Consider the following 27,120-nt stretch of genomic DNA (forward strand, 5'->3'; position numbering starts at 1 on the left):
CCCGCGCTGCCGCCGCCGTGCTATAAGTGCGGGCGCGGGGCGCAGCGGCCGTCGAAGATGCGCTGGCAGCTGGGGCTGCGCGGTGCCCCGCCGCGGCCGCCCTGCGCGGAGAAGAAGGAAGAAGAAGGAGCAGGCGGCGACGGCGGCGGTGGTGGCGGCGCTGGGCAGCCGCGGCGATGAGCTGCTCGGACGTGGCCATGCAGCAGCCCGCTTCGGCGGCGTGCGGGGCACCCCGCTACCTGAGCGGCGCCGCGGTCGTACCCGCGGCGGGCTGCCCGCAGGTGAGCAGCGGGGGAGCGGGGAGGGGAGTGTTGCGCGGGGTACCCCGCAAGTCGTGGCGATAGGGCGGACTGAGAGGTCAGGGAGGTTTTTGGGGAGCCACCCCGCCCCAGCTTGGTAGGCTGCATAGCGCATCGCTGTCTGGCGGAGGTCTCCGCCCCGGCCAGCCAGCGATGCGCTATGCAGCCCCCGGCCTGATTTGGAAAAGCGGGGAGTTGCTGAAGCTGCCCCTCCGCAGCCAGGCCCGGTAAGACTTTTAAAAGTTATTATTATTTAAAGAAAAATTATTTATGTCCCCGAATTCTTCCATTTGGGGAGTGAATGTTGGCTTGCTGGGATGGAGTGCGAAAGAGAGGAAAGTTATTTCTTCCTTCCTCCTCCCCCTCTTCGCTGTCGTTCCTTACTTGACGAGCCTCCCTGCTTTGCCGCCCTCCGGCGCGGTGCGGTCCGCGGGCGCTCACACGGGCGCTCACACGGGCGCTCACACGGGCGCTCACACGGGCGCTCACACGGGCGCTCACACGGGCGCAACCTCCGCTGCTCGTCGCGGATAGGGCGTGCCACGCTGTTCTACAGCAGCTCCCGTGGGAGATGGGCTCCGGCGAGTTTCCAGCTGAATTTGGTGATCAGCTGTAATTTTTGATATCCATCCCCCCCACACCTTCCCCCCCGCCCCCCCCCCCCCCAAAAAAAAAAAAAAAAAAAAAAAAAAAGAAGAAAAAAAAAGAGAAAAAATGAATCAGGAAATTCTTATCAGGCTGACAGCATTTTTAGACTATGCAGTGCGTGGGTGAAGTGAGACTAATATTGACTTGGCTCTAATGTATTCATCTGAGAATACATTTTTTGGTTGTTGCTGCATTCCATAAGGTTTTATCATTATTATCCATGAAGATTGTTTTTTCTGTGCATGGGAAGTGACCCCTAATATCAGTTTGCCTGGGAGACACAAACATGGGCTAAACCATCCAAATTCCTATCGTCTGCCACGGGCTTTTTGGTTTTGCTTTTCCTTACTGGTGGGAGAGAGAGTGCTTTTGCAGAAGTGGCACCCCAGCAAACTTCTCCCAGGTTGCCCACGCTGTGTGCTGTAGTCACCGGCTCTGGCAAACTTGTGAGCTCTGCCTCTTGCAGTGTGCCCTCGCGATTACTGCCTCCGTAACCCAGGTCACAGCTTGCAGAGCCCTCCACCCACTCGGTAATTTTAGTTATGAACTTTAGTGGTGAATGTGTGCAGCCACATTTGTTAGCCTGGATGATTTGAAGGGAAAATAAAAAAATAATCCCAAATAACCTGACCCTGACTAACCTGTGGAGAAGTAGAAAACTTTCTGGAGTTTGACTCGGTAGATGATAGTCTGTATGCCTCTTCCAGATCTGGAGTGTAGAACACAGTATGTGAGAGTCAATTAAATCATCAGCAGCCACTTTGTCACACTCAAGTGCCACTGCTTTTTATTTTTAAACAGTATCATGAAGTTCTCCACCAGCCGAGAGCAGCCCCATGCATGAAGTGTCCCAGAGGCACCCTAGTGAATGCAAGAGTCATCTGAAGTTGCATTTTAAACAAGCTGAGGTCTGGCGGGTTAGGCTGCTGAGGAAACGACAGATAGGTAGATACGCAAGGCAAGGCACCTGGTTGTCTCTGTTCAGCCAATACAGCTCATGAGCTCTGGCCAGCACAATCTATCCCATTGCCACCAAACCCTACGTTAAACCTTGCTATCCAAGGTGTTGTTAACAATTCACTTAGGTTAATCCTGTCCATACCGGGTTTCCTGAAATCGTTGGAGCCGAGTCTTGACAGGAACTAGACAGATGTCAGACTGGAAAATCAAGCTGCTGTTGCTGAACTAAGGCTGTTGCGTTCTCCCACTCTAGCAGCTGCAAGCTTCAGAGCGGTTGCTGTGTTTTCTCAGAGTCCAATGCTTTTTAAATAGTGAAAAAGTGCCTGTAGAACGAACTGCTCACGCCTCTGTCCTCACAGTGGAAAGAGGTATTGTTTGCGGAACGTGTGATGCTTTGCAAGTCTGTTTCTTCACAAGTGCCCTGCCCGGGACATTCAATCGACTGCTAAAGAGCATGAGAAAGGATGAAAAATCTGTTACCAGGTTTTTGTTTTCTCTTACACATGTGTTCAACATGTAAAAACACTCCTGTGATCTTCACGAGGGTGAGAGGCATTTTAAAGAATGTTCTTTGCTGGAATGAAGTCTGGTTTAAAAATAACAGCGAAGAAGATGAATTAGTGTGATAGCTTAAAAATAAAGCTGTGCCTTGGAGCTGATGAAGTGGAGCTCACTCTGAAAATATCTGAGAACCCCACTGAAACATGTTTTGGTGGTGGTGTACTACTCTGTTGTCTTTTGGCACCCAGTAAAATGAAACTTTTGTTTACTGAGAAAGAAAGCGCCACTGTGCTCTGCTCCTGTTGGGTTTGCTTTCCTTCAGGGTGTGAGGGGAGGCAGATATGTTCTAACTACAGCTTGTGCATCTTCATAGGTGTTTGTAATAAATCTGTCACAAACATGTGCTTGGTTATGCCAGCTTTCGGTATCAGCTCTGTATCCTTCAAAGAGCAAAGCAGTCTCCTTAGCCTGGAGCTGCTGTTGCAGATGTATGAGCTGAAGTTCTGGGCTGTGGTGTCTCTCTGGAGAAGCAAACTCATCCCGTTTCTGTAGGTCATGTGCTGCACACGTGGGCCAGCAGAAGGGTCTCCGTTGTGTAAGTAGCGTTGCTTACAAAAGTCAAGTACAGTGCCAGCGGGTGACTGGCCGGTGGCACGGCTGCTCAGTGAGAGGGGTTGGAGTGAACATCTCCTTTGTAAAGAAAAAAGAAGAATTAACAGATCTTGGATTCTTTTAAGTGATGGGCTAGCTAGGATGCTCTCAAATGGTGCAGAAATGATTTATTTTTGGGGCCATGCCTTTGTAAAGTTTCCCCATTCCAAAATTATTCCTACATTTCTCTATTTGTAGTTTTCACTCCCTTAAAATCAGCACAGAAATCATTTTTGCCTTGCACAGCAATGCAGACTTTCTGGCAGCATAACTTTCACCAACCCGTAGCCAGCAAAGGATTTACTGGCAAATTAATTTGGATGGGATTTTTAGATGGGACTGAAGCCTGAATTCCTACTGAATGTTAATGGCAGTGGAGGCTTAGCACCTTACATCTTTGAGATTGCTGAAGTCCAAGGTGTTTGCTGGAGGGAAGTAAGTTGAGTATGGATATATACATGCTTGCATGGTGCCAGAAGGAACTGTTGAAAACAGGGTATGGCTCCAATTCTGCAGATAATTTGGGGTTTCCATATTCCTCTGCCAAAGGACAGAGAATGTGTTACAGTTAAAAATGTGTTCCTGGGTATGGTAAAGAACTCTGCCTGCCGCAGGTGTAAAGGCCTGCAGAATGGCAAAACTCAAACTTTCCTCATTGTGTGCTTTCCTGAGGGGCTATGCAGCTGTAGTGGTAACTTCTGGCTTCTCTGTGGGTTGGGTGAGGAATGTGTGTGAGAGTGATGCTCATTTGAAGAGATCCTGGGAGCACATAATGGGAGAGAAATCCCATTCTATTCTTTGTGCACAAGAAATGCTGTGAGGTCTTGCCATGCTCTGTCAACCTATATATACCAAGCTGCAGAGCTGAAGCTAAGGTGGGATTCTCCTTGTCTCACTAACAGTTGAACTTGAGAGCTTTGAAATGAGAAGTTACAGTACATGGTAGCTGTGGAATTTCTGCATGGTATGTACATGCAGCAAGCTCAGCCAGCACTGTCCTTGCTAAACGGAGTCTTGCATAAAAAGTTGTGATATGCTCAAGTCAGGCTTAACTGCTGGCAGTGCTGTGGACAGACTTTTTCCAGATAAGGGCTCGTCTCCATTAGCAGATAGGTCACTAACTCAACTATCTCTTCCAAACTAACAGCATTGCAGACAGGGATGAGCCACATACGACATGTCATTGGTCTGTAGCTAAACCCTAATTCACCCACTGCGACTTAGGTTTTCGGTCAGGTTCTTTGTGTCACATGCTGACAGCTTGAGGACGGGTGTGTACTGCTGCTTGTGTTACACTGTGGGCCAGCCTGCAGTGCCTACACAGCAGATAACAGTGTAAGACAGCTGCATCTTATGTTTTTTAGTGTACATGCTTTCTCAAGGCTTGTTCTGAAGCCTGGTGGTTGCCCTGCTACTGACTTTGCTAGGAGCTGGATCAGACCTATATAACTCACCTTTATAGGCTTCTCTTGGCATTACAGGATTTAAGCTTTGGCCTCTGGTCCGGGGCCTTTTGTTTTGTTTTGTGTAATCCCACGAGACACTGCTGGTTTAAAAAAATTGGCTTGCTTTACCTTGTTGTTCTGACTGGAACCAAATTCTATTTGATTTTCTTCCATCTACAACCTAAAAAGACCTTTAGACTTGAGTGGTACACCTCTGCTTTGTTGTACAGCAAAAGATATGTCATCAATTCTTTTTCCACCGCTTCCCTCCACAGAGTAGAACACAGCAGGAGGTTCGGGCTCTAGCGCTGCAAATCCAGTAGCTCTCCCTGAAACCAGGCGTGTGGCTTTGCTCTCAGCTTTCTCATTAGCAAGGGTAGAAGTTAGCATTTCATGTTTTCAGGGCATGTTGTGAATTCCACTTTTAGGCCCATCATTCCATGCTCTGATTGCTTGAAATTGTCTTCTTCCTTGAATGCTTTCTGTGTTATCAATGGGAGCCTGCTTGGCAGACAGCTCCACAAATGGAGGACTGTCCGTGATTTGCCTCGAGTTTGTTGCTGAAATTCCTTCTCAGAAGCTGATGTCAAATGAGAGCCTTTTTCTCAGGATAGAGTCATATAGTGTTCCCTCAGTGTAGTTGTTCTTTATTTTTGGTTCCTGTTCTTTCTCTCATAATGGAAAATTTGTAGCAGGTGGCCACAGGCATATTGGGCTTTCATGCTTGAGAACATAAAGGCCCATATGGTGTATGATGGCATGTATGAGCATAATAAGTTGTAGGAATAGGCAGCCAGCTTGTGTGTAAGATAAGAGCTGGCTTGAATTTTTGACTCAGATTTGACTAAAGAACTTTCTCAGCTGTGGTTGGTTGTTTCTCTGTTTTGCTGCCCACTCTCTGGTTTCAGCTGGAAGTTAATGTTTTTCAGTTTGCTAAGAGGAATGCTCTCTCATTTTTACCAGACACCCTGGGTGAGATCTGGGACCCTTGAAGTCAGTTGGACTTTTGCCATCGGCTTTCATGTGGCCAGAATTTCACAGCATGAGAACTATTCTGCTTGGTTCTGGATAGGGTATGTCAGAAGAAAGCAGGCATCTTCAGGATGGGTTTATTTGTGAAATTTTGGACCACATGCTTTCTTGGTCATTCTTCCTCAAGAAGACAGGAGGAATCTTATTCAGCATAAACCTTCCCTTTAAAATTGCTGCATTAGCAGTGATTTGCTGCTGACCTGTTGTTTCCTTTTGCTAGACAAGTTGCAGTAAGAGTTAAAATTCTCTTTGGAAGAGCCTGTTTGAAAATATATGTAAGAATGAAAGTGATGTTGGGGTAGGTTGAATTCAGCCCATGTAATACAGCATTATTTACTCAGAGGTTTTAACACTCATCCTTCCAGTGTGAATTTATTACCCAAACTGACATCAGGTGCCATAGACATCACGTTTCCACATTTCCCAGGACACTAAGATGATTTTTAATTCTGTACTGTGGGTCATGACCAAAAAGAGATTTTGTGGCTTTGTCTTGTTTTGTTTTGCAGAGGGTTCTCAATTTCAGTCTCTAGCTTTTAAGGAAGGGAGACGTGGAATTCATGAATATATGAAGGTATTTGAGATCATAGAATCGTAGAATGGGCTGGGTTTTAAGGGACCTCTGGAGGTCACATAGTCCAACCCTGTCTGCAGTCAGCAGGGGCATCCTCAACTAGATCAGGCTGCCCAGAGTCCTGTCGAGCTTCACTGTGAATATCTCCAGGGATGGGGCCCCAGCCACCTCCATGGGCAACCTGTGCCAGTGTTCCACCACCCTCACAGTAAAGAACCTGTTCCTAGCATCCAATCTAAACCTGCTCTTCTCCAGTTTGAAGCCATTGCCCCTTGTCCTGTCACCACAGGCCTTTGTAAACAGTTTCTCTCCATCCTTCTTGTAGGCTCCCTTCAGGCACTGGAAGGCTGTTACTAGGTCTTCCCGGAGCCTCCTCTTCTCCAGGCTGACCAAGCCCAGCCTGAACGTGGGGCAGAAATGATGTTTTGTTTGGTCAGAAAAGACTCTCTGTAAAGATGCTGCACATACCATTTGCTGTTCAAGTATGTGCCAGCACTGCTCATGTGAATAAAGTCCAAGTGAAACTGGGCTAGCCCAAGTTAGTTACCACAAACCCAGTCAGTTTGTGTTTGTCTATTCCCCCAGCAGCTGAGGATCTGGCACAGTTTCCCACTCACACAAGAGGAGTCAGAATTGCTATGGCAAGATTACAGCTAAGGTGACACCCAGGAAGACCGAATTTGTGTTCAGGAAGGGTTAAAAACAGGGTTAGCAGGGGAAGAAGCATTATTAAAGCAAGCATACAAGGGAGAGGATGTAGTCTCCTACTTGAAGAGTCTGATACTTTCCTTCTTGAACACAAATTTAGGCTTTTTGCAGTTTTGAAAGATCTTTTTATGTAGAGCTGGCCTCCTGTGCAACACATTCACTGCAAAACACCACTGCCCACTGTCAGTAACTCCAGTCCAGGCTCCATCAATGCCCCCAGCGTTTTGGTGGTGTTTTTTTTACATTACAGCCAGACTTGATGCTTTAAAAAAGCCCACAACACATGCTCAGGGTATCTTGTAATGACTGTCCATGGACTAGAGGGGAGGGAAGAGAGTTGAAGTGGAAAATGAATTTGATTCTTAGTCTGGGGAAGAGGGAACATTCCTGCACAGAGAAGCAGCTCTGCAGATAAGTTTTAATTTCCTGAGCTCCAATCTCTATATAGGAACACTGAAATACTTCCTTCCTGATAACCAAGTCAAGCCAGGGGCTATGCTAAATGATGTGTTTCTGTATATAATTGCATTCTTCTGCAAGAATTTGCATACTCTCTGTATAAAAACAGTGTGCCTGTGGTGATAGAAGTCAGTTTTTAAATGCATGGCATGTACTCAAGGCCTGGCATTTGCACTACACCTGAGGTACCAGATATCAATATCTACTTAGGCTTAGAGAAAGGATCTCTTTCATACTTGGTCTTCACACAAAACCAAAACCCAACCAAACCAAAAAATGACAAAGCCACCCTTCTCAACCACTTCTCTGGTGTTTTTGGGAGGAGCTGGGTTATGATGCACCTTGAAGAGTCGCTGAGATATGTCGCAGATTTCTATTGCCTTTATCTCCTGCATACACAATTTTGTTATAACCATTTCTGTCTAAACGAATGTCTCATCAGCCCGTGACTATTTAGGCAAAACCATGGAGCTCACTATGAGTAATACCTCAGTAAGCAATCCACTAACAAATATGAGGGGACTATTTAGTTGTTGCTTTTTTCCAGGTACAAAGCACTTACCCAAAAAGCACAGGTCACCCAAAACTCTGCACTTGCAACAGTTAATTTCAGAGCCTCGGACTATGTTTCCTTGCAGTGATTAGTTTCTAGTAGAGCTGGTTTCATCTGCAGTGTCCACCTTTGTGGGGCTTTTTGTTTGGTGGTTGTTGTTGTGTTGTTTTGTTTGCTTGCTTGCTATTAAGTAAATACCACAGTTTAGTTCTGGATATATTTTGGGATAGTATTTGGGATAAAGCCATAGATCTAAGGCAATGGTGTTGTATTAAGCATGGACACAGTATAATTTACTTCCTGAAGCACAGATTTACTTGGACTCCAGATCATTGTCTGGATATCCCAAACTGTAAAACAAAACTACTTAGATCTCTGGTTTGTGTAACAGTGTCGGAATTAAAGGCGTTGCTGAGTTGTCCTACCCTGATCAGTTAACCCACTGTGATGTCAGATACATTGCTTCATTTCTATGAGCTTTTATTGTAGTAGGTTCTAGTTCCACTTGTCAATAGCTCTTTCTTACAACTCTGCTTTTTTTAACTATTCAGAGTATGTATTTCTCATCATGAGGCAATTTGTGCCTCCTTACAGGACTTTAGAAAGCACCCAATGTAAATACAGCAAGGGTGCACAAGAGTGAACAGTGGCTTTTGATTGCTTCTAAATCCCATAAGCCTATTGATTGGATAAATGATAGAAGTGGAAGTTTGTAGGCTGTGTGGCTGTTTCTGCTTCTCTCCTCTTCTCTTTCTTTTCTCTTCTCTTCAGAACAACTTTGTAAAAAGGGAAAGCAAGCCATAACCTTCAAAAGAGTGTGATGGCACTAAAGTGCTGCCAGGCAAACCATCAAATATAAGTCAAACTAATTCCATAGAAAAGATAAGAAAAACCTCTAGGTGTGTGCTGTTGCTGTTTTGGGGCTCCCAAGGCTCCTTGTGTGCAGTCAGCTGTGGAAAGGGCTAACGAGCTAAAGGCTGTGATTCCTGCAGCCTGACTTGTGGGGAGAGTTTTTCTGTCCAAACAGTTGTAGAGTAGAACATCTGAAAAATATGTTCCATGTAAATTGCAACTTCACACACACTTATTTTGACATCTAGGTTTGGTTTGAGAGAGAAGATTCTGAAGCAGTCATTCCCAGCTGGCTTGTGCGGGTTTGGGTTTTGGTATGCCTCTCTGCGCTTTTGGTTTGGGGGGAGTTTTTTCTGCACATGTTTGCAGACTTGTCAGTCTCCTCTCTTCCCCCTGGCCACATGTTTGAGTTTTTATGACTTGAAGTTTTGCCCTTTTTTTCCCCCCCCAGAAGCTGATGTTTAAGAAAGAAAAAGGTGAAAAATGGGGGGAGGGGGAGCAGGGGAGGGCAGAGGGGAACAACACATCTCAACCCCAAAACAACACTAAAAACCCCACCCCAAATTAATTTAACACCACCCCTCTCCCCTCCCAAACCCTACTTGCCACCCTAGGGGTATAGCTTCCTATGATAAAAATTCTCTTGGCAGTGAGTGAGAATACCTACTTATACACTACAGTGAAAAACCTCCCAGGAAGCGTGGAACCCTCCTGTCTGTACTCTTTCCACAGTGAATAGATGTGGGGAGTCTAGAAGGCTGTGTAGTCCTGACTGGGGGAGCGCTGCAGGCAAAGCCTGGTGTGCGTTCAGCTAAATGGGTGAGCTGCCGACATCGTGTGTCTGGCCACCTCTCTGCAGGCTTGAACTCGACCTCTGCAGCTTTTGCTGACAGGAATATCCTCTCCAGGTGGGAGTCAGGAGCAGATTGTTAGAGTCTGTTTTCTTCTGAAGGTGTTGTGTGAAAGCAATTGCAATAAACTGTGATTGTGAAGTGTGCCTGAGAAGTGGTCCATCTGTGTGCGAGGAATAAAATCTCCTAAGTGGCACTGGAAATGTCTTTGTAAAATGCCAGTGCAAAGCATCCCTGCCTTCCAACTGTAATTATGACAAGAATATCCAGTATATTAATTTTTTTTTCTTTAAGGGAAGCAGATGTTGAGCTTGTACTGAATGCCATCAGTGATGCATCTCTTGTTTGTTTTGTTTTTGATCCCAGAAGAAGTTAGCTGTATACAGCAAGATGCAGGAGTCTCTGGAAGTGACTCTTTCCGGCAAGCAAGAAGAGGATGAGAAAGAGCAGCCTGCTGAGATGGAGTACCTTAACTCTCGCTGCGTTCTTTTCACTTACTTCCAGGGAGACATTGGTTCAGTAGTGGATGAGCACTTCTCAAGAGCTTTGAGCCAAGCCAGTAGCTTCAACCCAGAAACTGCCCTTACCAAGAGCAAGGCAGGGCTAAGTCCTCTGTGGAGAGGTAAGAGAAGAAGTAACTTGCTCTCTGTAGTATGACTTACTTGATCTGTGTCATGGTTGATCTGTGTTGCAGCTGAAATTTTGCTCCTCTCTGGAGGTGGAAAAATCCCCCCAGATTTGAAAGGGCTGAGGAGCTTCTTGGGGTTGAAAGATCTGAAGTGGGAAAGAGGCACCAAAGGTGTGGACGAATAGAATAGGCTAGTATACAATAGACTAGACTAGAATAGTTTGGAAGAGACCTTCAAGATCATCGAGTCCAACCTATCATCCAACACCACCTAATCAACTAACCCATGGCACCAAGCACCCCATCAAGTCTCCTCCTGAACACCTCCAGAGATGGCAACTCCACCACCTCCCCAGGCAGCCCATTCCAATGGGCAATCACTCTCTCTGCGTAGAACTTCTTCCTAACATTCAACCTAAACCTCCCCTGGCACAGCCTGAGACTGTGTCCTCTTGTTCTGGTGCTGGTTGCCTGGGAGAAGAGACCAACCTCTGCCTGTCTACAACCTCCCTTAAGGTAGTTGTAAAGAGCAATGAGGTCACCCCTGAGTCTCCTCTTCTCCAGGCTAAGCAACCCCAGAAGAAGGAGGTATCTCCTTTCTTGCCATAGCCCATGGCTCTGCTGAGGCCAGAAAGAACTGGGCAGAGCTCACACGGCTTCACAAACATCTGCTGCAGTGTTGGAGGCTTATTTTTAAGTTCTAAGTGTGAAACTTGGCCCATGAGGCAGGAGCAAAGCTGTTTGGGATGTTGGCCTTGGACACTAGAAGACCCATGCAGCCTTCTCGGATGACTTTGCCAGGCCATTAAGATTTGTCTGTGGCTGCTTTCCAGGTTGAGAAGAGCCAGCAGAGGCTGGAGCAGGCTCAGGTGCAAGCTGTGGGCCATGTGGCTGCAGTCATGTGGCTTGGTACATTGCAGCCTTCTCATGAGAGAGATAAAGCCACCAGTACTGGCTGCCCACGTGTGAGGTGGGATGACATTGCTCTGCTTTCAAGCAGGGAGCAGGAACATGGTCAGTATGGCAAGGTACTTGCACACTGCCAAAGCACTTGCCTCTGGCTATACATAGAAACATGATCAACACAACAAAGAGCAGATACTTCAAAACTGGAGAAAGTGTGCTGGTAAGACACTACTTCCAGTTACTGAGTGTGTCACTCTGGGTAGTTTTTTAATCCCACAGCGGCATTATTTCTGATCACATCCTTATATGGACTAGCAAGGCACATGAAGTAAGTATTGTGAGCAATGATCTTGCATCATATTGAGTGAGAGAGATACCTCAAAGCTCCCTGTAGAAGTGATGGTGTTGATAATCAGCAATGCTGAGGTGAGAGTGAGTTGATGAACGTCACAAATCAGGAGAGACAGGAGTTTTGGAGACTGCTGTGAAGAGGAAAACAGCACAGAAGGACTTGCTTTTCAGAAAGCTGGCTATGAATACAAGGAAGTTTAAGCAAAGGTCAGCACAAGTGGCTAGGGAGCTAGAGGAATTTATGGCTTGAGCTGGGACCATTAATGTTAATGGGAAATTTTCTGTTGACTTGATGGAGAGCAGGATTGAATCTATGCTTACTAAAAAGGAGACTGGAGCATTTATAAATGGCCCAGACAGGCTATAAGTGTTTTAGAGATGGGATCAAGGCAGTCCCCAGAGACCCCATGCCTAATACAAGCCCTCTTCGCTGGGTTTGTGTGTCTTCTCTTTGGCCTCAGACATGCCTGTTGTTTTTTCCCTGGCTCTCCCTGTGGTTGCACAGCCTTCCCCAAAGGGCTCTGCAGGGAGCAGGGTGGCCTGGCAAAAGGGTCCTTTAGGGGATATGCCCTCTGCTGTAGCTGCATCTGCTGAAACGGCATGAAAGCCCTAGGAAGGCTGCTGGGCAGGGGTGTTTGGTTCTGAACAGTGGATGCTGGGAAAGCTGAGGGTACATGCTTCTCCAGAGAAGAGGACAAGAGTTTTATCAGGCCCAAATGAGTTTCTGAAACATGCCTGCTTGAAGAATATCTGGCTGGCATGAGGCTAACGCCTCCCTCCTCTGCTTTGTGTGCAGCTGTCAAAGATGCACAGCTACAGCAAATGGATGTGAATCTGTATCCCACTGCCTAAAGAAATGAATGTGTCATTAACTTGAAGGTCTTTTATCAACAACCTTCATGGATAGTCACCATTTTGGTCAATAAATTACTCAAAGATAAATGAAGCCAAGACAACAGCTTTTGTGTTTTGGAAGGTGCAGACTTTAATGGAAAGTGTGGCCATGACCTGGCTGCTCAGCTCTCTGTGCCAGTGCTCGTTTACCTGGCAGGGGGCATTGGCAATGCTTCCTGGTTTTGTTCTCATCTCATGGTGTTGGGTTTTTGTGTGTGTCCTGATGCAAGACCAGATTAAGGGGGATGTTTTTGTTTCAAGGATTTTGAGTATTTTATATATATATATATATATATATATATATAAAATGTTGTGTATATCTAGAAAATAGACCCTAATGTCCTGAAAAGAGCAAGTGTGTTGGAAATATTGATCAGTCTAGGCTAAAATTAACTTCAAAACTGACTGTTCATAAAAGGTTTTTCTACAATAGGCTCTGGTAACATGAGCTTTGAGCATGCAGCTAAAGGCTGATGAAACTAGTAACAGAACTAGTAATATCTTCAAACTAATGTTACCTTAATGGGGTTTCTATCGATGTGTTTTTCCTAGCTGAAAGTGCTGGGCTCTGGTTTGGGCTATTTTATTTCCTTTTCCTTTCTCAAAGACAGTGCTGAAACAACTATTTCTCCGTAGTGGTGTCCTTTAGAGGCCAGATATCTGTATGTTGTTATCTGTAAAGATCATTACTGGTTGTACTCACTGCTTTAAAGGTAGGAAAGAAGTGAGGTCCTCCATGGCGATGTGTGGTGGTCTGGGGCTGTGCGTTCAACACAGATATGGTTCTTGTTGATAAGGTTGTCACACACTTACTCCTTAGTAGCATCCTCTGTGAGAACTGAAGGTGGATGAAGGCTTCTTGCAGGTTCATATGATGTGGATGGACCCTGTATCTCCAGTTACATGACTTGCCCTTTGTCAGTGAGGTTTGCCTCTGCAGTCACATGCAGTGGTTTCTCAGTAGGGGCCCAGGACAGTTGCTGACAGTGGTGATGGCTTTGTAAACCGTGCATGAATATCAAGATGGAGAAGACCAAACATTTCCTGAGGCTTAGACTTCTGTGTGATTGGTAAAGCCAAGCCGATGAGCAGCGTGAGATGAACTCGCATTGGCAAATCCAGAGCTCTCTCCTGGCATTAGAGTTATCTGGCAGATACTTGGTGGTGTTCTGTGTGTTTTTGAAGTGAGGTGGTTTGGATTTAGGGCTTTTCCATGCAGGTAGCAGCCAGATAGTTTCCACAGACTCTCAGTTACAGAGGTTAACTTTCCCAAATGCTGGCAATGTGTTGTCAAGCTGTGGAGCACTGAGGGGAACAACAGACTGGATGTGAAGAAGCTTGGGTTTGGTTTTTTCTTGTCAGCCCTGCTGCTAACAGTGCAAGCCATGCACACTCTCCATCTCAGCCTAATCCCTTGTAACAAGGAACAGTTTACAAACGAGGACCAATAGCAATTTCGTAGGGGTGCTGAGGCTTCTGTGATAGGGCTTGAAGCTCCTTCTAGTATGAATTACAATAGTTGCTAAAGAAACCCCAACCTTTTGAAGAGAGCCATGTTGGAGAGCAATTTGTTAGATAAGCTGGCAGCCTCTGAAGCAGTTTGGCACAAGGAGAGGCTCTCCACGTTTGTCCATACTGCCTTTGCAAATATTATTTCCAATACCAGAAATTAGTCAGACTCAATAAACTGCCTAAATCACAGCCAGCTGATGTGTGGGGAAAAACCCTGGGATCTTGATGGCTTTTAAAACCACATACAGGAGCGTCCTAGTGATGCAGAAAACACATCCACAGATTTTGTTTCTAAAGCATTCTTGTGTAAGCAAAGTTCAGAGGCAGGAGGAGCGTTTGAAGAATCTGTTCATTCTCAGCGCTGTCTTCACCCAAGTCTCATTCCAGTTGCTTGTTAAACAAAGCAAAACAAAGGGTCATTACAAACAACAACACATAAATATGAGGAACAGAGGATTCCTTGTCTCATCAAACGTTAAACTGTCCTGGCTTTATTTCTCCGAAGGCTATTTTTATGGCTGCTCTTTCCCCAGAGGTGAATTCCTGTAGTTTTATGTTTCCCTCTTTGACCAAAAAAACCCTATTAGACCTGAGACATATTGCATGAAACAGTACTTCCAAACATGAGCCAGCAAGAGGATTGTGAGAATGGAGATGCCAACACTTCCCCACACATGAAAAACACTAACGGCCCCTTCAGAAGAGCAATTTGTAGAATGTGATTTGATATTATATATACAGAAAACAAAAACATACAGGTTGAAGCAGGTTGGAAAAGACCTCAGAGATCACTGAGTCCAACCTACCACCCAACACCATCTGATCAACTAAACCATTGCACTAAGTGCCTCATCCAGACTCTTTTTAAATACCTCCAGGGATGGCAGCACATTCCAGTGGCCAGTCTCTCTTTCTGTGAACTTCTTCCTAACATCCAGCCTAAACCTCCCCTGGCACAGCTTGAGACTGTGTCCTCTTGTTCTCGTGCTGCTTGCCTGGGAGAAGACCAACCCCCACCTGGCTACAACCTCCCTTCAAGTAGTTGTAGAGAGCAATGAGGTCTCCCCTGAGCCTCCTCTTCTCCAGGCTAAGCAACCCCAGCTCCCTCAGCCTCTCCTCACAGGGCTGTGCTCCAGACCCCTCCCCAGCTTTGTTGCCCTTCTCTGGACACCTTCCAGCAACTCCACATCTTTCCTAAACTGTGGAGTCCAGAACTGGACACAGGACTCAAGGTGTGACCTGACCAGTGCTGAGCACAGGGCAGAATGACCTCCCTGCTCCTGCTGGCCACACTGTTCCTGATGCAGGCCAGGATGCCATTGGCTTTCTTGGCCACCTGGGCACACTGCTGTAGAGGTATTTTAATCCATTTAAATATAAGCTGAGCCTTAATTGTAAGACCATTCTTTTTTTCTGACAAAAAGGTATTTCAGTTGTGTAGCTAGATCAACATTTGGACTCACTGACCTCAGAGGTCTTTTCTAACCAAAGCAGTTCTATGATTCTGATTCTATAGTTGTGTCTGCTTGTTTGATCCTATGGGGTACAGGGCAATATGATATGTTCTTTGAGGAACTAACACAAAGATGTATTAACGATGACCTGTGTTTCCTGTTCTGCAGTGTGACCTGGTTCTGTCTTCAAAAGTATTGGCGGTCACAGCAGCTGTCTGTCTAAATTACCTGTTCTGGTCCGGTCAGGGTTAGCCTCTCCTTGTAGTTCCTCTTCCAGGATCCTGGGAGAGCTGTGACTCTGCAGCCTTAAGAAGAAAAGTCTTCTTGGGGTGGACTTTACCAATATCAGCAAACACCTAATAACAAGGAATGAAGATGGGGGAGCTCTCCTCAGCAGTGCTTGCTTTCAGGATAAGAGGCCATAGACACAAACTGGAACTCAGGAGATTCCACCTGAATGTCAGAAAACCTTCTTTCTTTGTTGTTTTGGTTTTTTTTCTTATTAAAGGAAAACAAAAAACAAAACTCCAAGGGTGACTAAATCCTGGAACAGGTTGCCCAGAGGGTCTGTGGAATTTGGATGACAGTCAACACCTGACTTGGACTAGGTGATCTCAAAAGATCCCCTTCTGCTTCAACTGTCCTGTGATTCTGTAACTGTTGAGAGAGCTTGAGTTCAGGGCCACAAATTTCAGAGTAGAAAATAATTGTCATTACATTTGCTGTGCAGCTTTAGTTACACTTTATTTCTCTCCTCTCCACCAGAAAGCTCAACAATTTCAAGCCAAAGGAGCAGTTTTCCAACTTCATTTTGGACCAGCTCTTATCAGCCTCCCCCTCCACCATGCTTAAGTGGAGTACACCCTGATTTCCCTGTTACTGCACCAGGCACCTTCCCAACACCAGATCCCAGCAGCTGGCCAGGACATGGTCTTCATCAGACTGTCCCACCTCCTCCCCCTGCTGCATCTGAATCCTGGCATTATCCTTTAGCATCTCAGGTGAGCCCTTCATATGCACACATGCATGATGTGTACATGCATCGCCATCACCCTCATCCACACATGCACCATCCCCATCCCAGCTCGCACCGCGACCCACGCTATGGGTCCCTGCTGATGCCTTCGGTCCGCACGGCCAGGATTCCTGCTCCTCAGTGTGATGTGACAAAGACAGATCCCGCTGCTGTCACCAGCGCTACCTCAGCATGGGCTGGAGCCTTTCATGGAACAGTGGACATTGTGCCAAGTTTTGGGTTTGACACAGGTAAGATGGTTCAATTGTGTCCGTGACTTGTCTTGGCAGGAGGAGTTTGAGCAAGGAAGTGGGCTCCCTGCACTTGAAGCTGAACTTGTTCTTAGAGCATTCTCCAAGTGTTTCTAGGTGGGAATTCCTCCCAAAATTGCTGTCAGAGTAGATGAGCTGTGAAATATTCAGCTCTCACTGCCATTTACTGAGAGACCTTTGTCTGCCTTGGTCCCATTCAAGCCAAATGAGTTGTGACATGATGCACTTCTTTTTGTTTGTTTGTTTAAATCTTGTGGGAAATAGTTAAACTTCCATGTGGAGGCTTCCAACTTGTTCAGCCAGTTCATATGTGCATTCACCAAAATATCTCAAATGAGAACTGGACTAATAACTTCTCATTACATAACCACATGAGTACATCTTACTCATCTAAATTGGAACAGATCAGCATTTCCTTCCTGTGTTGTATCCAGGTGTCACACAAAGAATAGAAATGGTGGTTGGATTGTGTTGCCATCAAACTAGACTTCTTTCTGTAGGATATAGGCAGAGGTCTGTGAATTGGATTAATTTTACTGTAGAGTCCTTAGTTATAGAACAGCTTCCATGAACTGTGTCTGCATCTGCAAGCTTTGCCTGGCAGGCACTCCCCTCAGTGTTAGGAGCAGTCTAACAGCCCTCACTGTTCATGGTTGCTTGTAAACAGGTGATGGGTAGCTAACAGTTTCCAGTGCATCCATCCTCAAGCTCATATGCACTGCTGAGGTCTTCTTTTTCTGCTTGGTATTTATCTCACCAGCAGCAATTCTTGCAGGTCAGTACTTCTTAAACACATTAGGTTATTCATTGAGGAAATAATAAGTTTGAATCTCTGCTCCCTTCTCCTGAAAGTGTCTGTCTGTCTTCTTGGTATCTCTTGCTAACCGATTCAATGTGAGAGAAGCACTTTCTTGCTTTGATTAGTGTGCAGGGCAACAAAGAACTGGTGGAGAAAAAGAATGCTATTTTGTAAATAGGAAGTGCTGTGAACCCCAACCCAGTTATTATTGAGCTGACCAAATACAAGTCTCTCTCTTCCCTGACTAGCCACCGGGAGCCAATAGTCTCTTCGAAGTACAAGGCTGCTTGCTGCCTCCAGAAGCCAAGGAAAAGCTTAACAGGATTCTTGACAGTCAACACTTTTTTTATCGATTAATAACACTTCCAGACATGCCAATGATATGAAAGGAATTGCATTTTATGCTTTAGGGCATAAAATGATAATCTGACAAGACTGGGATCTTGAGTTTTACCTTTGTGACAAATTCCATAAGGCAAGTGAAGCTATCTTCTGATGGTCACTGCCAGCGGTAGAGGGGAGTGAGCCCTGGGGTTTGCTGGCCCCATCAATCCAGCTCCAGGGCTCTGATATTTTGCTTGCCTGTTGGGAATGGAGCAAAGAACTGCGTAAGGGGTTGCTAGTCAGGGGAAGCCACTACCTGAGTGAAGTTTAAATCCAGCTTACATTGGGAGTAGTTTCAGTGCTGAGCGAGTTGGTTTGCTTGCTGGTACTTTCTAAGCAGTTGTATGTCCAATAAAGCAGGTGCTTTTTCTCTTTTCTGTAAGAGCACAGTACCTCAAAAAGGATTGTGACTTCCAGCACTGCCTTCCAGTACTAATATAATATCTCCTTGACGCTGCTGCCTCCTTTTGAAAATCCCTCCAGAGGGGAACAATTGGGTGCTAATTTAAAGGTCCTGCATTTGACAGGGCTTAATAGCAACTTCCATGTTGTATAGTTGCTTACTTAGCATGGGAGGGAGTGGAAAAGGCCTGAACTGTTAATTTTTGACCCATGCCTAATGTGTGGGTTTTAGTACCTGAGTTCCTGTTGGGAAAAAGAAAGAGGAAAAATGTGTCTGGTGTGCAGGAATGGAGGATCTCAGCAGACCAACATCTCATGGTTTTGACTACTTAAAATAGCCATGAACTGAAACGCAGCAGCAAAACTTAGCAGGCAGCCACAGTTTGGCTCATAAGGCTTTGGAGACAAGGGAACAGGCAACAAAACACAGCACATAGTGCTAGCCTGTTATACTACAAATATTTGCCTACTTACCGTACATGCTCATCTCTCCTGTGCTCTCCAAGCACAGGCTTGCTGGGAAGGGCAGGAAGGCTCTGAACTCCCTTTTCAACCTTGCCTGCAACTTGTACATTTGAGACAAATGGTGACAAACCATGGTGACATTTGGTGACAAACATTTAAGGAGTGACCATGGTGAAAAGAGGGAACTTGAGGCTGTGTTGTGCTGCCAGGAAGAGAGGTGGCCTGCTAAAGCACTACCCTGAGTCACGTTCCAGCACTCATCAGCAGAGGTGAATCTTTTCTTACTCTGTATCTGATCCAGGGGAGCGTTATAATGGATAAGTCTCCTCATCAGACAATGCCATTACATTTAACTCTAATGTGAGAAGACAATCTCAGCAGAGAGGCTGAAAACTGAAGGGCTTGGAAGAGTGTGCAGGCTTTCTTTGGGACAGAAGTGGTTCCTACAGAGTAGAGCAAGGCCATGGTGGCAAGAAAGCTTCAGTTCTGGAAGCTCTCGGTCATACGGCCCTGGAGAATAAAAGTCATCAGCCTCAGGAGCTGTCAATATAACATATTCCATGAGCTTCAGATGATTTATATAAAAAAGCTCATTTGGCATGCATTTAAACATTGCTTTTCAGAGCTGTTCAGCTACCCCAATGATTCCCTTGCCCTCTTCCCCCTTGTCGTGGGTCATGTTTCTCGTGCTCCTGTCACATGCGATTACAGAGCCATTTGCAGAATTCCTCACGCTGGATTACAGGGAAGGATGGGGCAGGGATCAGTGCAGCCTGGCTGTAATCTTACCCCCTTCCAGCTACATTGTGGCATCTCTCCCATGCTAAAGCAAATACTTGATCTCATGAATGGATGATGCTCATGGCTTCAGAGGCTAAGGGAGTATTGCCCTTGCATGCACAGTGTCATCTTGGAATGTGTGTTTCAGAACAGATTGTGTGGGACATCAGCACGTCACTGTTCTGAGAGCTGACAACACACTGATCCGTCCTGCACATCTGTTGGAACTTACATGGTCCCAGTTTAGAGGATGAAGGGGGATTTAGCTACCTGATTCTCATTAAATGTGCCTTAATCCTCACATTGTGTTCTGCAAATTAACCCTTTTAAAAGCTTCTTTATTGGTACAAGTGGGATTAAAGGAAATGTTAGTCTGCATCAAAGTCTATTAAAAACCAGCTATGTTTGTGGCTGACGGTGTGCAATGTCCTTCCAAAGCCATAATGCTCTCTATAAAAGTATGTTTTGCATCAAGCACTGATATAAACACATTGATCCAAGCACAGCACATCCGTGCTTTAGGCCACAATTCCCTGCCTTGCTGATGTCACGCAGTGCGAGTTCAGCCTCTGACAGCAGTGACTGCCTCTGTGTCACACGCACAGAGTGCATTGCTGCAGCCACGATCCCACAGTGTCAGGGTGATCCTTGTGTTTATGTTCAGGGTGTGCAGGCCAAGTTGAGCACCTATGACCAGAGTGGTGAGGAGGGGAATTGCTCTCTTGCAGTAAAGCTGATAGTTACAGCCATTAGTGTTTTCCCCTGGAGCGGAGTGGAGGCTGCCCTGTCACCGGGCACTTCAGGTGCTATTGCTGACAGCTTGCCAGGTCTGTGAGCAGCCCTGTGGCAGGAGAGCAGAGCGACATACCTTGCTAAGCCTAGGAGGGTATCTTGCCCTGCTGCTGGACAGATGTGCTGGAGGTGGCTTTCTGTAGTCTCAGCACACTAAAAACAGAGTAGTGTTGTGGCATATCTGAGGGCAGTAAGTCTATCTTAAATTTGAGGTGCACATCCTTTATCATTCAGAGTTATGCACATAGAGATCCATTGTATTTAGGTGAGTTAATCAACATCCTCTAATTGTCCTGGCTAACTGTGGAAAGTCCACTTTTGGAAATGCCTGTGCATCAGTGTATCAGGTTGAATATGGAATTGTAGTGGTTGCTCTTCTGCCTTCTGTAGAGCTACCTGTTCACATGCAGCCCGTGAGTTTGCTGAAACTCACTAAGTGTGTTTGGAACCTGCACTCTGTGTGTGTGGCAGTTAGCTGTAACATTGGTATCACAGAGATGAAGAGTTATGCTGGCATGGCAGTACTGACTTGTGCTACACAAGCAAGGAAGTCCTTGCTAAGAGGAAGATGTTCTTGCAGAAGGCTGCAAGTGAAAGTTCCAGCTTAGTAGCAGGATTGCACTTGAAGGATGATGCATTGGAACGTCAGATAGCTTTGCCATGAAGGAGATGGGATTGTCATGAAGAAAAGGTCTGGAAAGTGTTCCACATTCAGTTCTGTAACTAAAGCACCTCTAGGGTTTTTTGGTTGTTTTCTCTGGCTGTAGATATAATAGCTATGCCTTAAGCCTCGTTGTTATAGTTACTTCTATTCGTTGCAAAGACGTCTAACTGGAAAGATAGCTGTTCAGCTGGGTATTCTCCTTACACTAGCTGCTACTATCAGGTGGGCATCCTCTTAAACAAGAGTGTGTTTAAAATTGTTTCAAGGAACTTAGGAGCCATGTAACCTGTTTCTCTTTTCATTTGTTTCCATAACCTCAGGTAGTCTTTAGTGCTCCACTGGTGACCTTAAACAACTCTTTACACTCTGAAACACTTCTACAGTCTTCTCTGGTTATGGAGGGGAGGGAGAGTTGTGGTGGGTTTTGTTGTTGGGTTTTGTGTGTGTGTTTTTCTGTGTGGTTTCTTTTCTTTCTGTCTGTCATCTTCAGTGAATGAAGAGCCTCTGAACATGATTTTATAGGCATGTTTTAGTTGAGGCACATCCTAGTTTTTCCAGTGTAAAGAAACTGGTGCAACTGCATGTGAAATGTAGCAGCAGAATGCCACTGAAAGGGATTTGGCATGCTATACCTGTGTGCTCTGCTTTTCCTGTCTGTTCACTGCTGGACACAAAAGTGTCTGGACACTGCTTAGGAATCTTCATATGAATTCTCTGCTCTGTGCCACACTATTTGTTGCCCTGCTACATAATGTACTGAGACCAATGCATCAGCTACCCAATCTGCTAAAAGTTTAGGGTAAATTTCACCACTGCTGTAAGTAGGTGCACCTCCAGACTTCAGTGATGTAACATTTGAAGCTCCATGTTCACTTAGCATTTAATCAGTGAAAAATGACAGACCCATGTGCGAAGCATGGATCTCTTGGGTCCAGATAAATGACATTGGCTGCTCTCCCCTTGTCTAGTTGCTAGTACTCCATCCCTCTGCCTCTGCTGTGCTGCCCCACTGTGTGTCGCAGGCAGGCATGAGATTATTAACCCCTTCCTGCTTCAAACCTAGTTTAAAGCCCTGTCACTGAGCCCTGCCATCTCCTGCTCCAGATTCCGTGTCCCTCTCTGGGATAAGTTCAAGCCATTTGTTCCTCACAGCTCTGGAGCCCTGCACACCAAGCTGTGATTGGAAAACCCACAGCCCTGTCAGCGGCACCATCTCGGAGCCATGAATTGACTGTTGGCTCCTCCTATACATTCCCTCATCCATTGCTGATGTTCGAGGTGTGAAGGAGAGCACAGTCTGAGCTCCTGATCCCTTTACCAGTTGTCCCAAGGCCCTGAAGCCTCTCTTAATTGATTGTGAGCCTCTTGTTCTACATCACCACTCCCCACCTGACAGAACCAGGGGCAGGTAATAATCTGAAGGCCCCACACGGGTGGGAAGTTTTCCTCTGCCTGGGCACCAGGCAGACAGCAGATGTCCCTCTGGGGCGGGTTCAGTGTGTGTGTTGGGCTGCCTGCTCCCCAAGTGTGCTTTCATTTCATGATCTGTGATTCACTTATCTCAGAGGATCAAGGGGCAGGCTTTGAACCGGTGAGTCCAAAGTGCCTTACTGTGTCTGAAAATACTGGCTTGGACCTCTCTCCTTGTGTCTTTCCCTAAGAATGAGCAGGAATGTATCTTCTTTGGGGAATTTCATCCACACCTCCCCTTCTATTGTCTGGATTTTAGGTATACACCCTGTTGGGTGTAAATCCAGCAAAGATTGAGTCCCTCTTGAGTAGAGAAATCTCATATTACAAGCCAGATTCCAAGTCTATAATGCTAAAGCCACAACACAGCACCACATTTATTAGACAGTCCTTGCTTTTTATAAAGGAAAATGTTAGAGGAACTCATAACAAATGCAAGTTGAAAATCATTAATTTTTCCCATGTGGAAGCACCAGTTGTCCTTGGATGAAAATCTGACACTGTAGGTGAAATTACTTGGGTTTCTTACATGCTGCAGGAACATTTTCCCTCTCTCCTCTGTTAAGGTGAGATGCTCTAGATACTGCAAGATCCTAAAGTACCACCAGCCCTTTTCCAAAAGCAGCAGCATCTGTTGCTGGCCTCTACCAGCAAGAAATATTGTTTTCTACTGGATGATCATCCTACTATTCCATGCTCCAAATGAGGTCAAAACAAGGAAGCACACACAGGATTTTATCAGCTTTCCTGAACTGCTTGAGCCAGTCTAAAACTTAAGCGTGGTTTAGGCTTATCCCTCATAGCCTGAAAAACCCCTCAGCCGACAGCCAAAACTACTCAGAGCAATAGTGCTGCTGCTCCCAAGTCCCCTAGGCTGGCAAGCTGTGGGCTTTTCTCTTCTTCTTCAAAACCTGTCTGGCCTTGCATCAGTTGCTGGAGGAGGAAGAGGAAAGCGTAGTGTAAGACTTTAATTTGTGTTTTCTTTTCTTTTCTGCAATGTAGGTCTACAGCATCAGGACAAGAGCAAGGAAACTTCTTGGTTCTGAAGTTCAGATAAATTAAGACCAGCTAGAGCTGGAGTCAGCAGCTGGGCAGGTGATAAAAGAGTCGTTGCCTTCTCCTGCAACGGGCAAAGGACACGTATGAAGATGAAGAGCCAACCGTTCTGGTTTTGCTATTGAGCCTTTTGTTTATAAGGCCGCTTTTGGGTCCCACAGTGTCGTTAAAATCCAGACCCCTACCTTTTCTTTCTTTCCTCATCTGAGCCTGCTGCAGCTGGGCGACCTAAGTCCTTCCCGCTCCTTTACCGGTGTTTTGTTTTGTTCAGCTTGGTACTTGTACGAACGATCTCACTTGTCAGGAAAAAGACTCTCCCTCGGCTACAGCGCGCCTCCCTTCAGGAATACAGGATTTTGTAGCTCTTTGTGCATCTATTTTTGTAGAAATACAGAAAGTTTGGGTAAGGATTGCTGAGTTATTTTAGGATGACGTATTTTTTTAAAAAAAAATGTAAAATTGTAAAGTTCTGTTTAAAGAACTTGCTCTCAGAGAAGCACTGGCAAAAAAAGTGTGTAAAATGCTATTTTTAGATGTCTGTGATGTCTTTGTGCATTTTGGGTTGTTATGTGTGTTACCTCAAATGTCCATCTTTCCTTTCTTCCCACAGATCTAAACCTTGCTTCTTTCCCCAGTACTGGGTTTTGATGGTTCTGTCCTCTGACTCTAGCTTAATCAAGTACAACCCACACCTGAAGCTTCGATGAACTATCTTTCCTGATGTTAGATTGTAGTCAGGGTGGTTTTGTCATATTGCTTCTGAAGGTGGTTTTGTTCCTGTGCCGATAACCAGAAGCCTGCAAACATCTTTAGCACTGAGGAAAGTTTGGCGTTTACAGGACCTGCGTTTTCAGGGCCTCCCTTCTCTCTAAACTGACCAACTACTATCAGAGCTTCAGATCAAACGTGAGCTTGGGCCTGATCAACGATCCACTGAAGCTACCAAACACCCTCCCCTATGGGTGTTGTTTGGGGCCCACACAGTGCTCATAAATACCAGTGTGTTTTAACTCACAAGGCAAGGCTTTCAGCCAATCCATTTCCAGAGTGGTGACTTCTGTTCAGGAATAAATGTCAATTTTATAAAAGCCTGTGAATTGTGAAGACAAAATGCTTTCCACTGGCCTGGCTTCTCTGTTGAGCACCTCAGTGAAAGTGCTGACATTTTCAGCTCCTGTTGACTTCAAAGCCTGTTTGTCCAACCTGAGATTTGCTGTGGGCCCTACGAGACCCCTCCTGCAGCTCTTGAATGCTGTAAGAGTTTGCACGTCCTCAGAGTGCACAAACTCAGCTTGGCTGCCGCCTGGGTGAGAATCTGAGCTTGGAAGCGACATGGCTGCGTCTAGCCACAGTGCTCTGCAGGGGGGTTGGAAAGCCCCATTTCTGGCCTGGGCCTTGGGTCTGACTTGCATAATGAGGACTTTAGTTGAAGCCAAGCTGAGCACAGTTGAATACTGAGTAAGGGCTTGACAGCCCCAGTCCTTTGACGGACTGGATCTGGGTCAGCCTCCAAGCCAAGCCTTTGGTGACTCCATTCTGTCGGTGTGTGCTTAGGTGGGACTGAGTGCAGACCTGGGCAGAGGTTGGTCAGATCCTAGGTACTGCCTGGAGATGTTGCCTTTCTGTTCTGTGCACCCAGGATCCCTCTCTAACGCTTTCTGAAGCTGTCATAACCTATTATATTCTAGTTGTCACTGTTTTCAGACATCCCTGTCTGAAAGACAAACCAACACATAAGCACATGGCTGAGACAAGAGAGAGTTTAATTTCAAGGCAGTGAGCATTGTGAATTCAGGTTTGTCAGGTGGAGACCACATGGATCCGTGTGTGAAAGAGGAGGGGGAGTGGTAGGGTGTGCATGCCACTGCAAGGTTCAGGCCTCCCTCCCTGTGCTGCTGCTTCTCTCCAGGCCTTTTGATCTTGACCCTGTGAGGTGTTGAGTGTTCTCCCTTATCATGTGACAGGGCTTGGCATGCTGGCACTGGAGGCATTAGGATTATGTCATGGCTTGGCAAGAACCTTAAGTGCCTACCTTGCTGATTTCAAGTTTTGGGCAGTGTGAAAGTGCTGAATGGACTATGCTTAAATACTACAGTGTGACAGTAGGGTTGTACCTCCAGTTTTGGGTTGCTGAAGTAAATGTGATTTTTTTCCCCTTATTTTTACAGTCCATCAGCATTTCTATTTTCTTGATTTCACACTCTTAGGACAGTTGTGTGTATTACTGCTGCTCTGGTGAAGCTAGCTTCTCAATTTGTCAATGAATCAACAATGCAAAGGGAAAAGCTATGGGAGGGAACCCCGTAATAGCTGCCACAGTTCACATTCTTATCAGAACAGTATAGCTCAGGAAATATCTCAAGAACAAGAGTTCATGCTTAGGAATTCCTACAGTATTAGAAGTGCTGGGAGGAAAAAAAAATTATCCAAAATTCCAAGCTTTTTAAATTTAAAAATATCTGTAACTTTTTTCTGGACCTGGCAAAGCCAGAAGGCAAAGAGGCAATGTGTCCTCTGTACTTCAGGGCTGGGGAGTCTGGGGAGCAGAGGGAGCAAGAGAAAAGGCAATGTTTCTTTTTTGAGGTGTAGTGTGCTTGAGTTCCTGAAATAAAGTCTAGCAAGAGCAGTCAGTTCACTCCCTTCCATTCTGCAAGTTCAAATGGTGAGGCCCTCTCCCTGTTCCCTGTTGATGTCAAAGCAGAATGGGACAGGAGAAAAGCAGGGCCACAGTTTGCACGGAATCCCTTTCTGGATTGTTTTAGTGAGTTGATGGGTAGTGGGGATGAATACGTGGTGAAGCTATTGCCTTTTCCACCTCAAAGACTACTATTACATGCCCAATTTCCACTGCTGAACCTGTGGTTGTGCTTAAGGAACTTCTGTTGCTCTGAAGGGTCTGGGAGACAAGTGCCAGTTAAAGCCATTCGAGCACCAGTGAATTGACTTGGAAAGAGAAATAAATGATTGTTCTTCCTCAGCCACTGACCGTCCCCTGTACTGAGTTGAAAGTAAAAGCACAAGTGCAGAGCAGAAGCCCTGCTTTTATGTTCTGCATTTTGAAGGATAGAAAAGAAAAAAATCCTTCCCTGTGACAAACTTCTAAATTAAATTCAGCAGATATACCTCTCTCTCTCTCTCCTTCTCTCTCATACACACACACTTATCCACACGCACAAATGTGCTTATGAGAAGCAGATGCTGTGATGGTTTTGTTCTTGAGAGAGGAGGGGAGAGCTTGCTCACGACATTGCAGTCACAGAAAGAATTGATGGCAGTAAGAAAGAAACAGAAATGTTAAGGTTGATCATGTTTCCTCAGATAGGAAAAAAGAAGGCCCTGCAAATGGGGTCACAGGCAAGCTTTGTGCATTACTGAAGGAGTTGTTGCATTCTTCTTGTGTGTGGTGAGTTTAGATCCTGTCCCAAGAATGTGGATGATTCATTTTGCAAGGGCTTATAAAACATGATGTACTCTGTCACTATTTCTGAGACAACACAGGGAAATGACTGGTTTATCTCAAGAAAATCTACATACTAAACACCTTGAACTTGTTCAGGATTTTATTTCATTCCTATTGAGAAATCTGATGTCAATTTTTGTCTTCGTTTGAAGACTAGGAGGGTTCAAGCTGTCCCCTAGTTTTTGAAAAGCAAATACCAGTTTGCTCCTACTGGGCATTTCCATCCCAACAAGATGACATAGGAGTGCAGCCACTGCCTGCCCAGCGAGTTGGATTTCTGGGG

General features: G+C 45.6%; 1 protein-coding gene across 3 annotated transcripts; it reads left to right on the forward strand.

Annotated features, from left to right (window-relative positions):
- VGLL3 (vestigial like family member 3) lies at positions 1-24,468 on the forward strand. 3 transcript variants are annotated; one of them, XM_068144413.1, is made up of 4 exons: positions 1-281; positions 9,900-10,155; positions 16,044-16,544; positions 23,324-24,468. In XM_068144413.1, exons 1-4 carry the CDS (start codon positions 177-179, stop codon positions 23,365-23,367), a joined length of 906 nt encoding a protein of 301 aa, XP_068000514.1. In that variant the 5' UTR covers positions 1-176; the 3' UTR covers positions 23,368-24,468. The 3 variants fall into 3 exon arrangements, with proteins under 3 accessions (XP_068000514.1, XP_068000515.1, XP_068000516.1); XM_068144414.1 differs by having other exon boundaries at positions 9,903-10,155; XM_068144415.1 differs by lacking the exon at positions 1-281 and adding an exon at positions 500-526.
- Positions 24,469-27,120: the final 2,652 nt, after the last annotated feature.

The sequence above is a fragment of the Melanerpes formicivorus genome, unplaced genomic scaffold (genome assembly GCF_026170545.1).
Source record: "Melanerpes formicivorus ecotype bairdi unplaced genomic scaffold, bMelFor1.0.p_v2 SCAF_11, whole genome shotgun sequence".
NCBI lineage: Eukaryota > Metazoa > Chordata > Aves > Piciformes > Picidae > Melanerpes > Melanerpes formicivorus.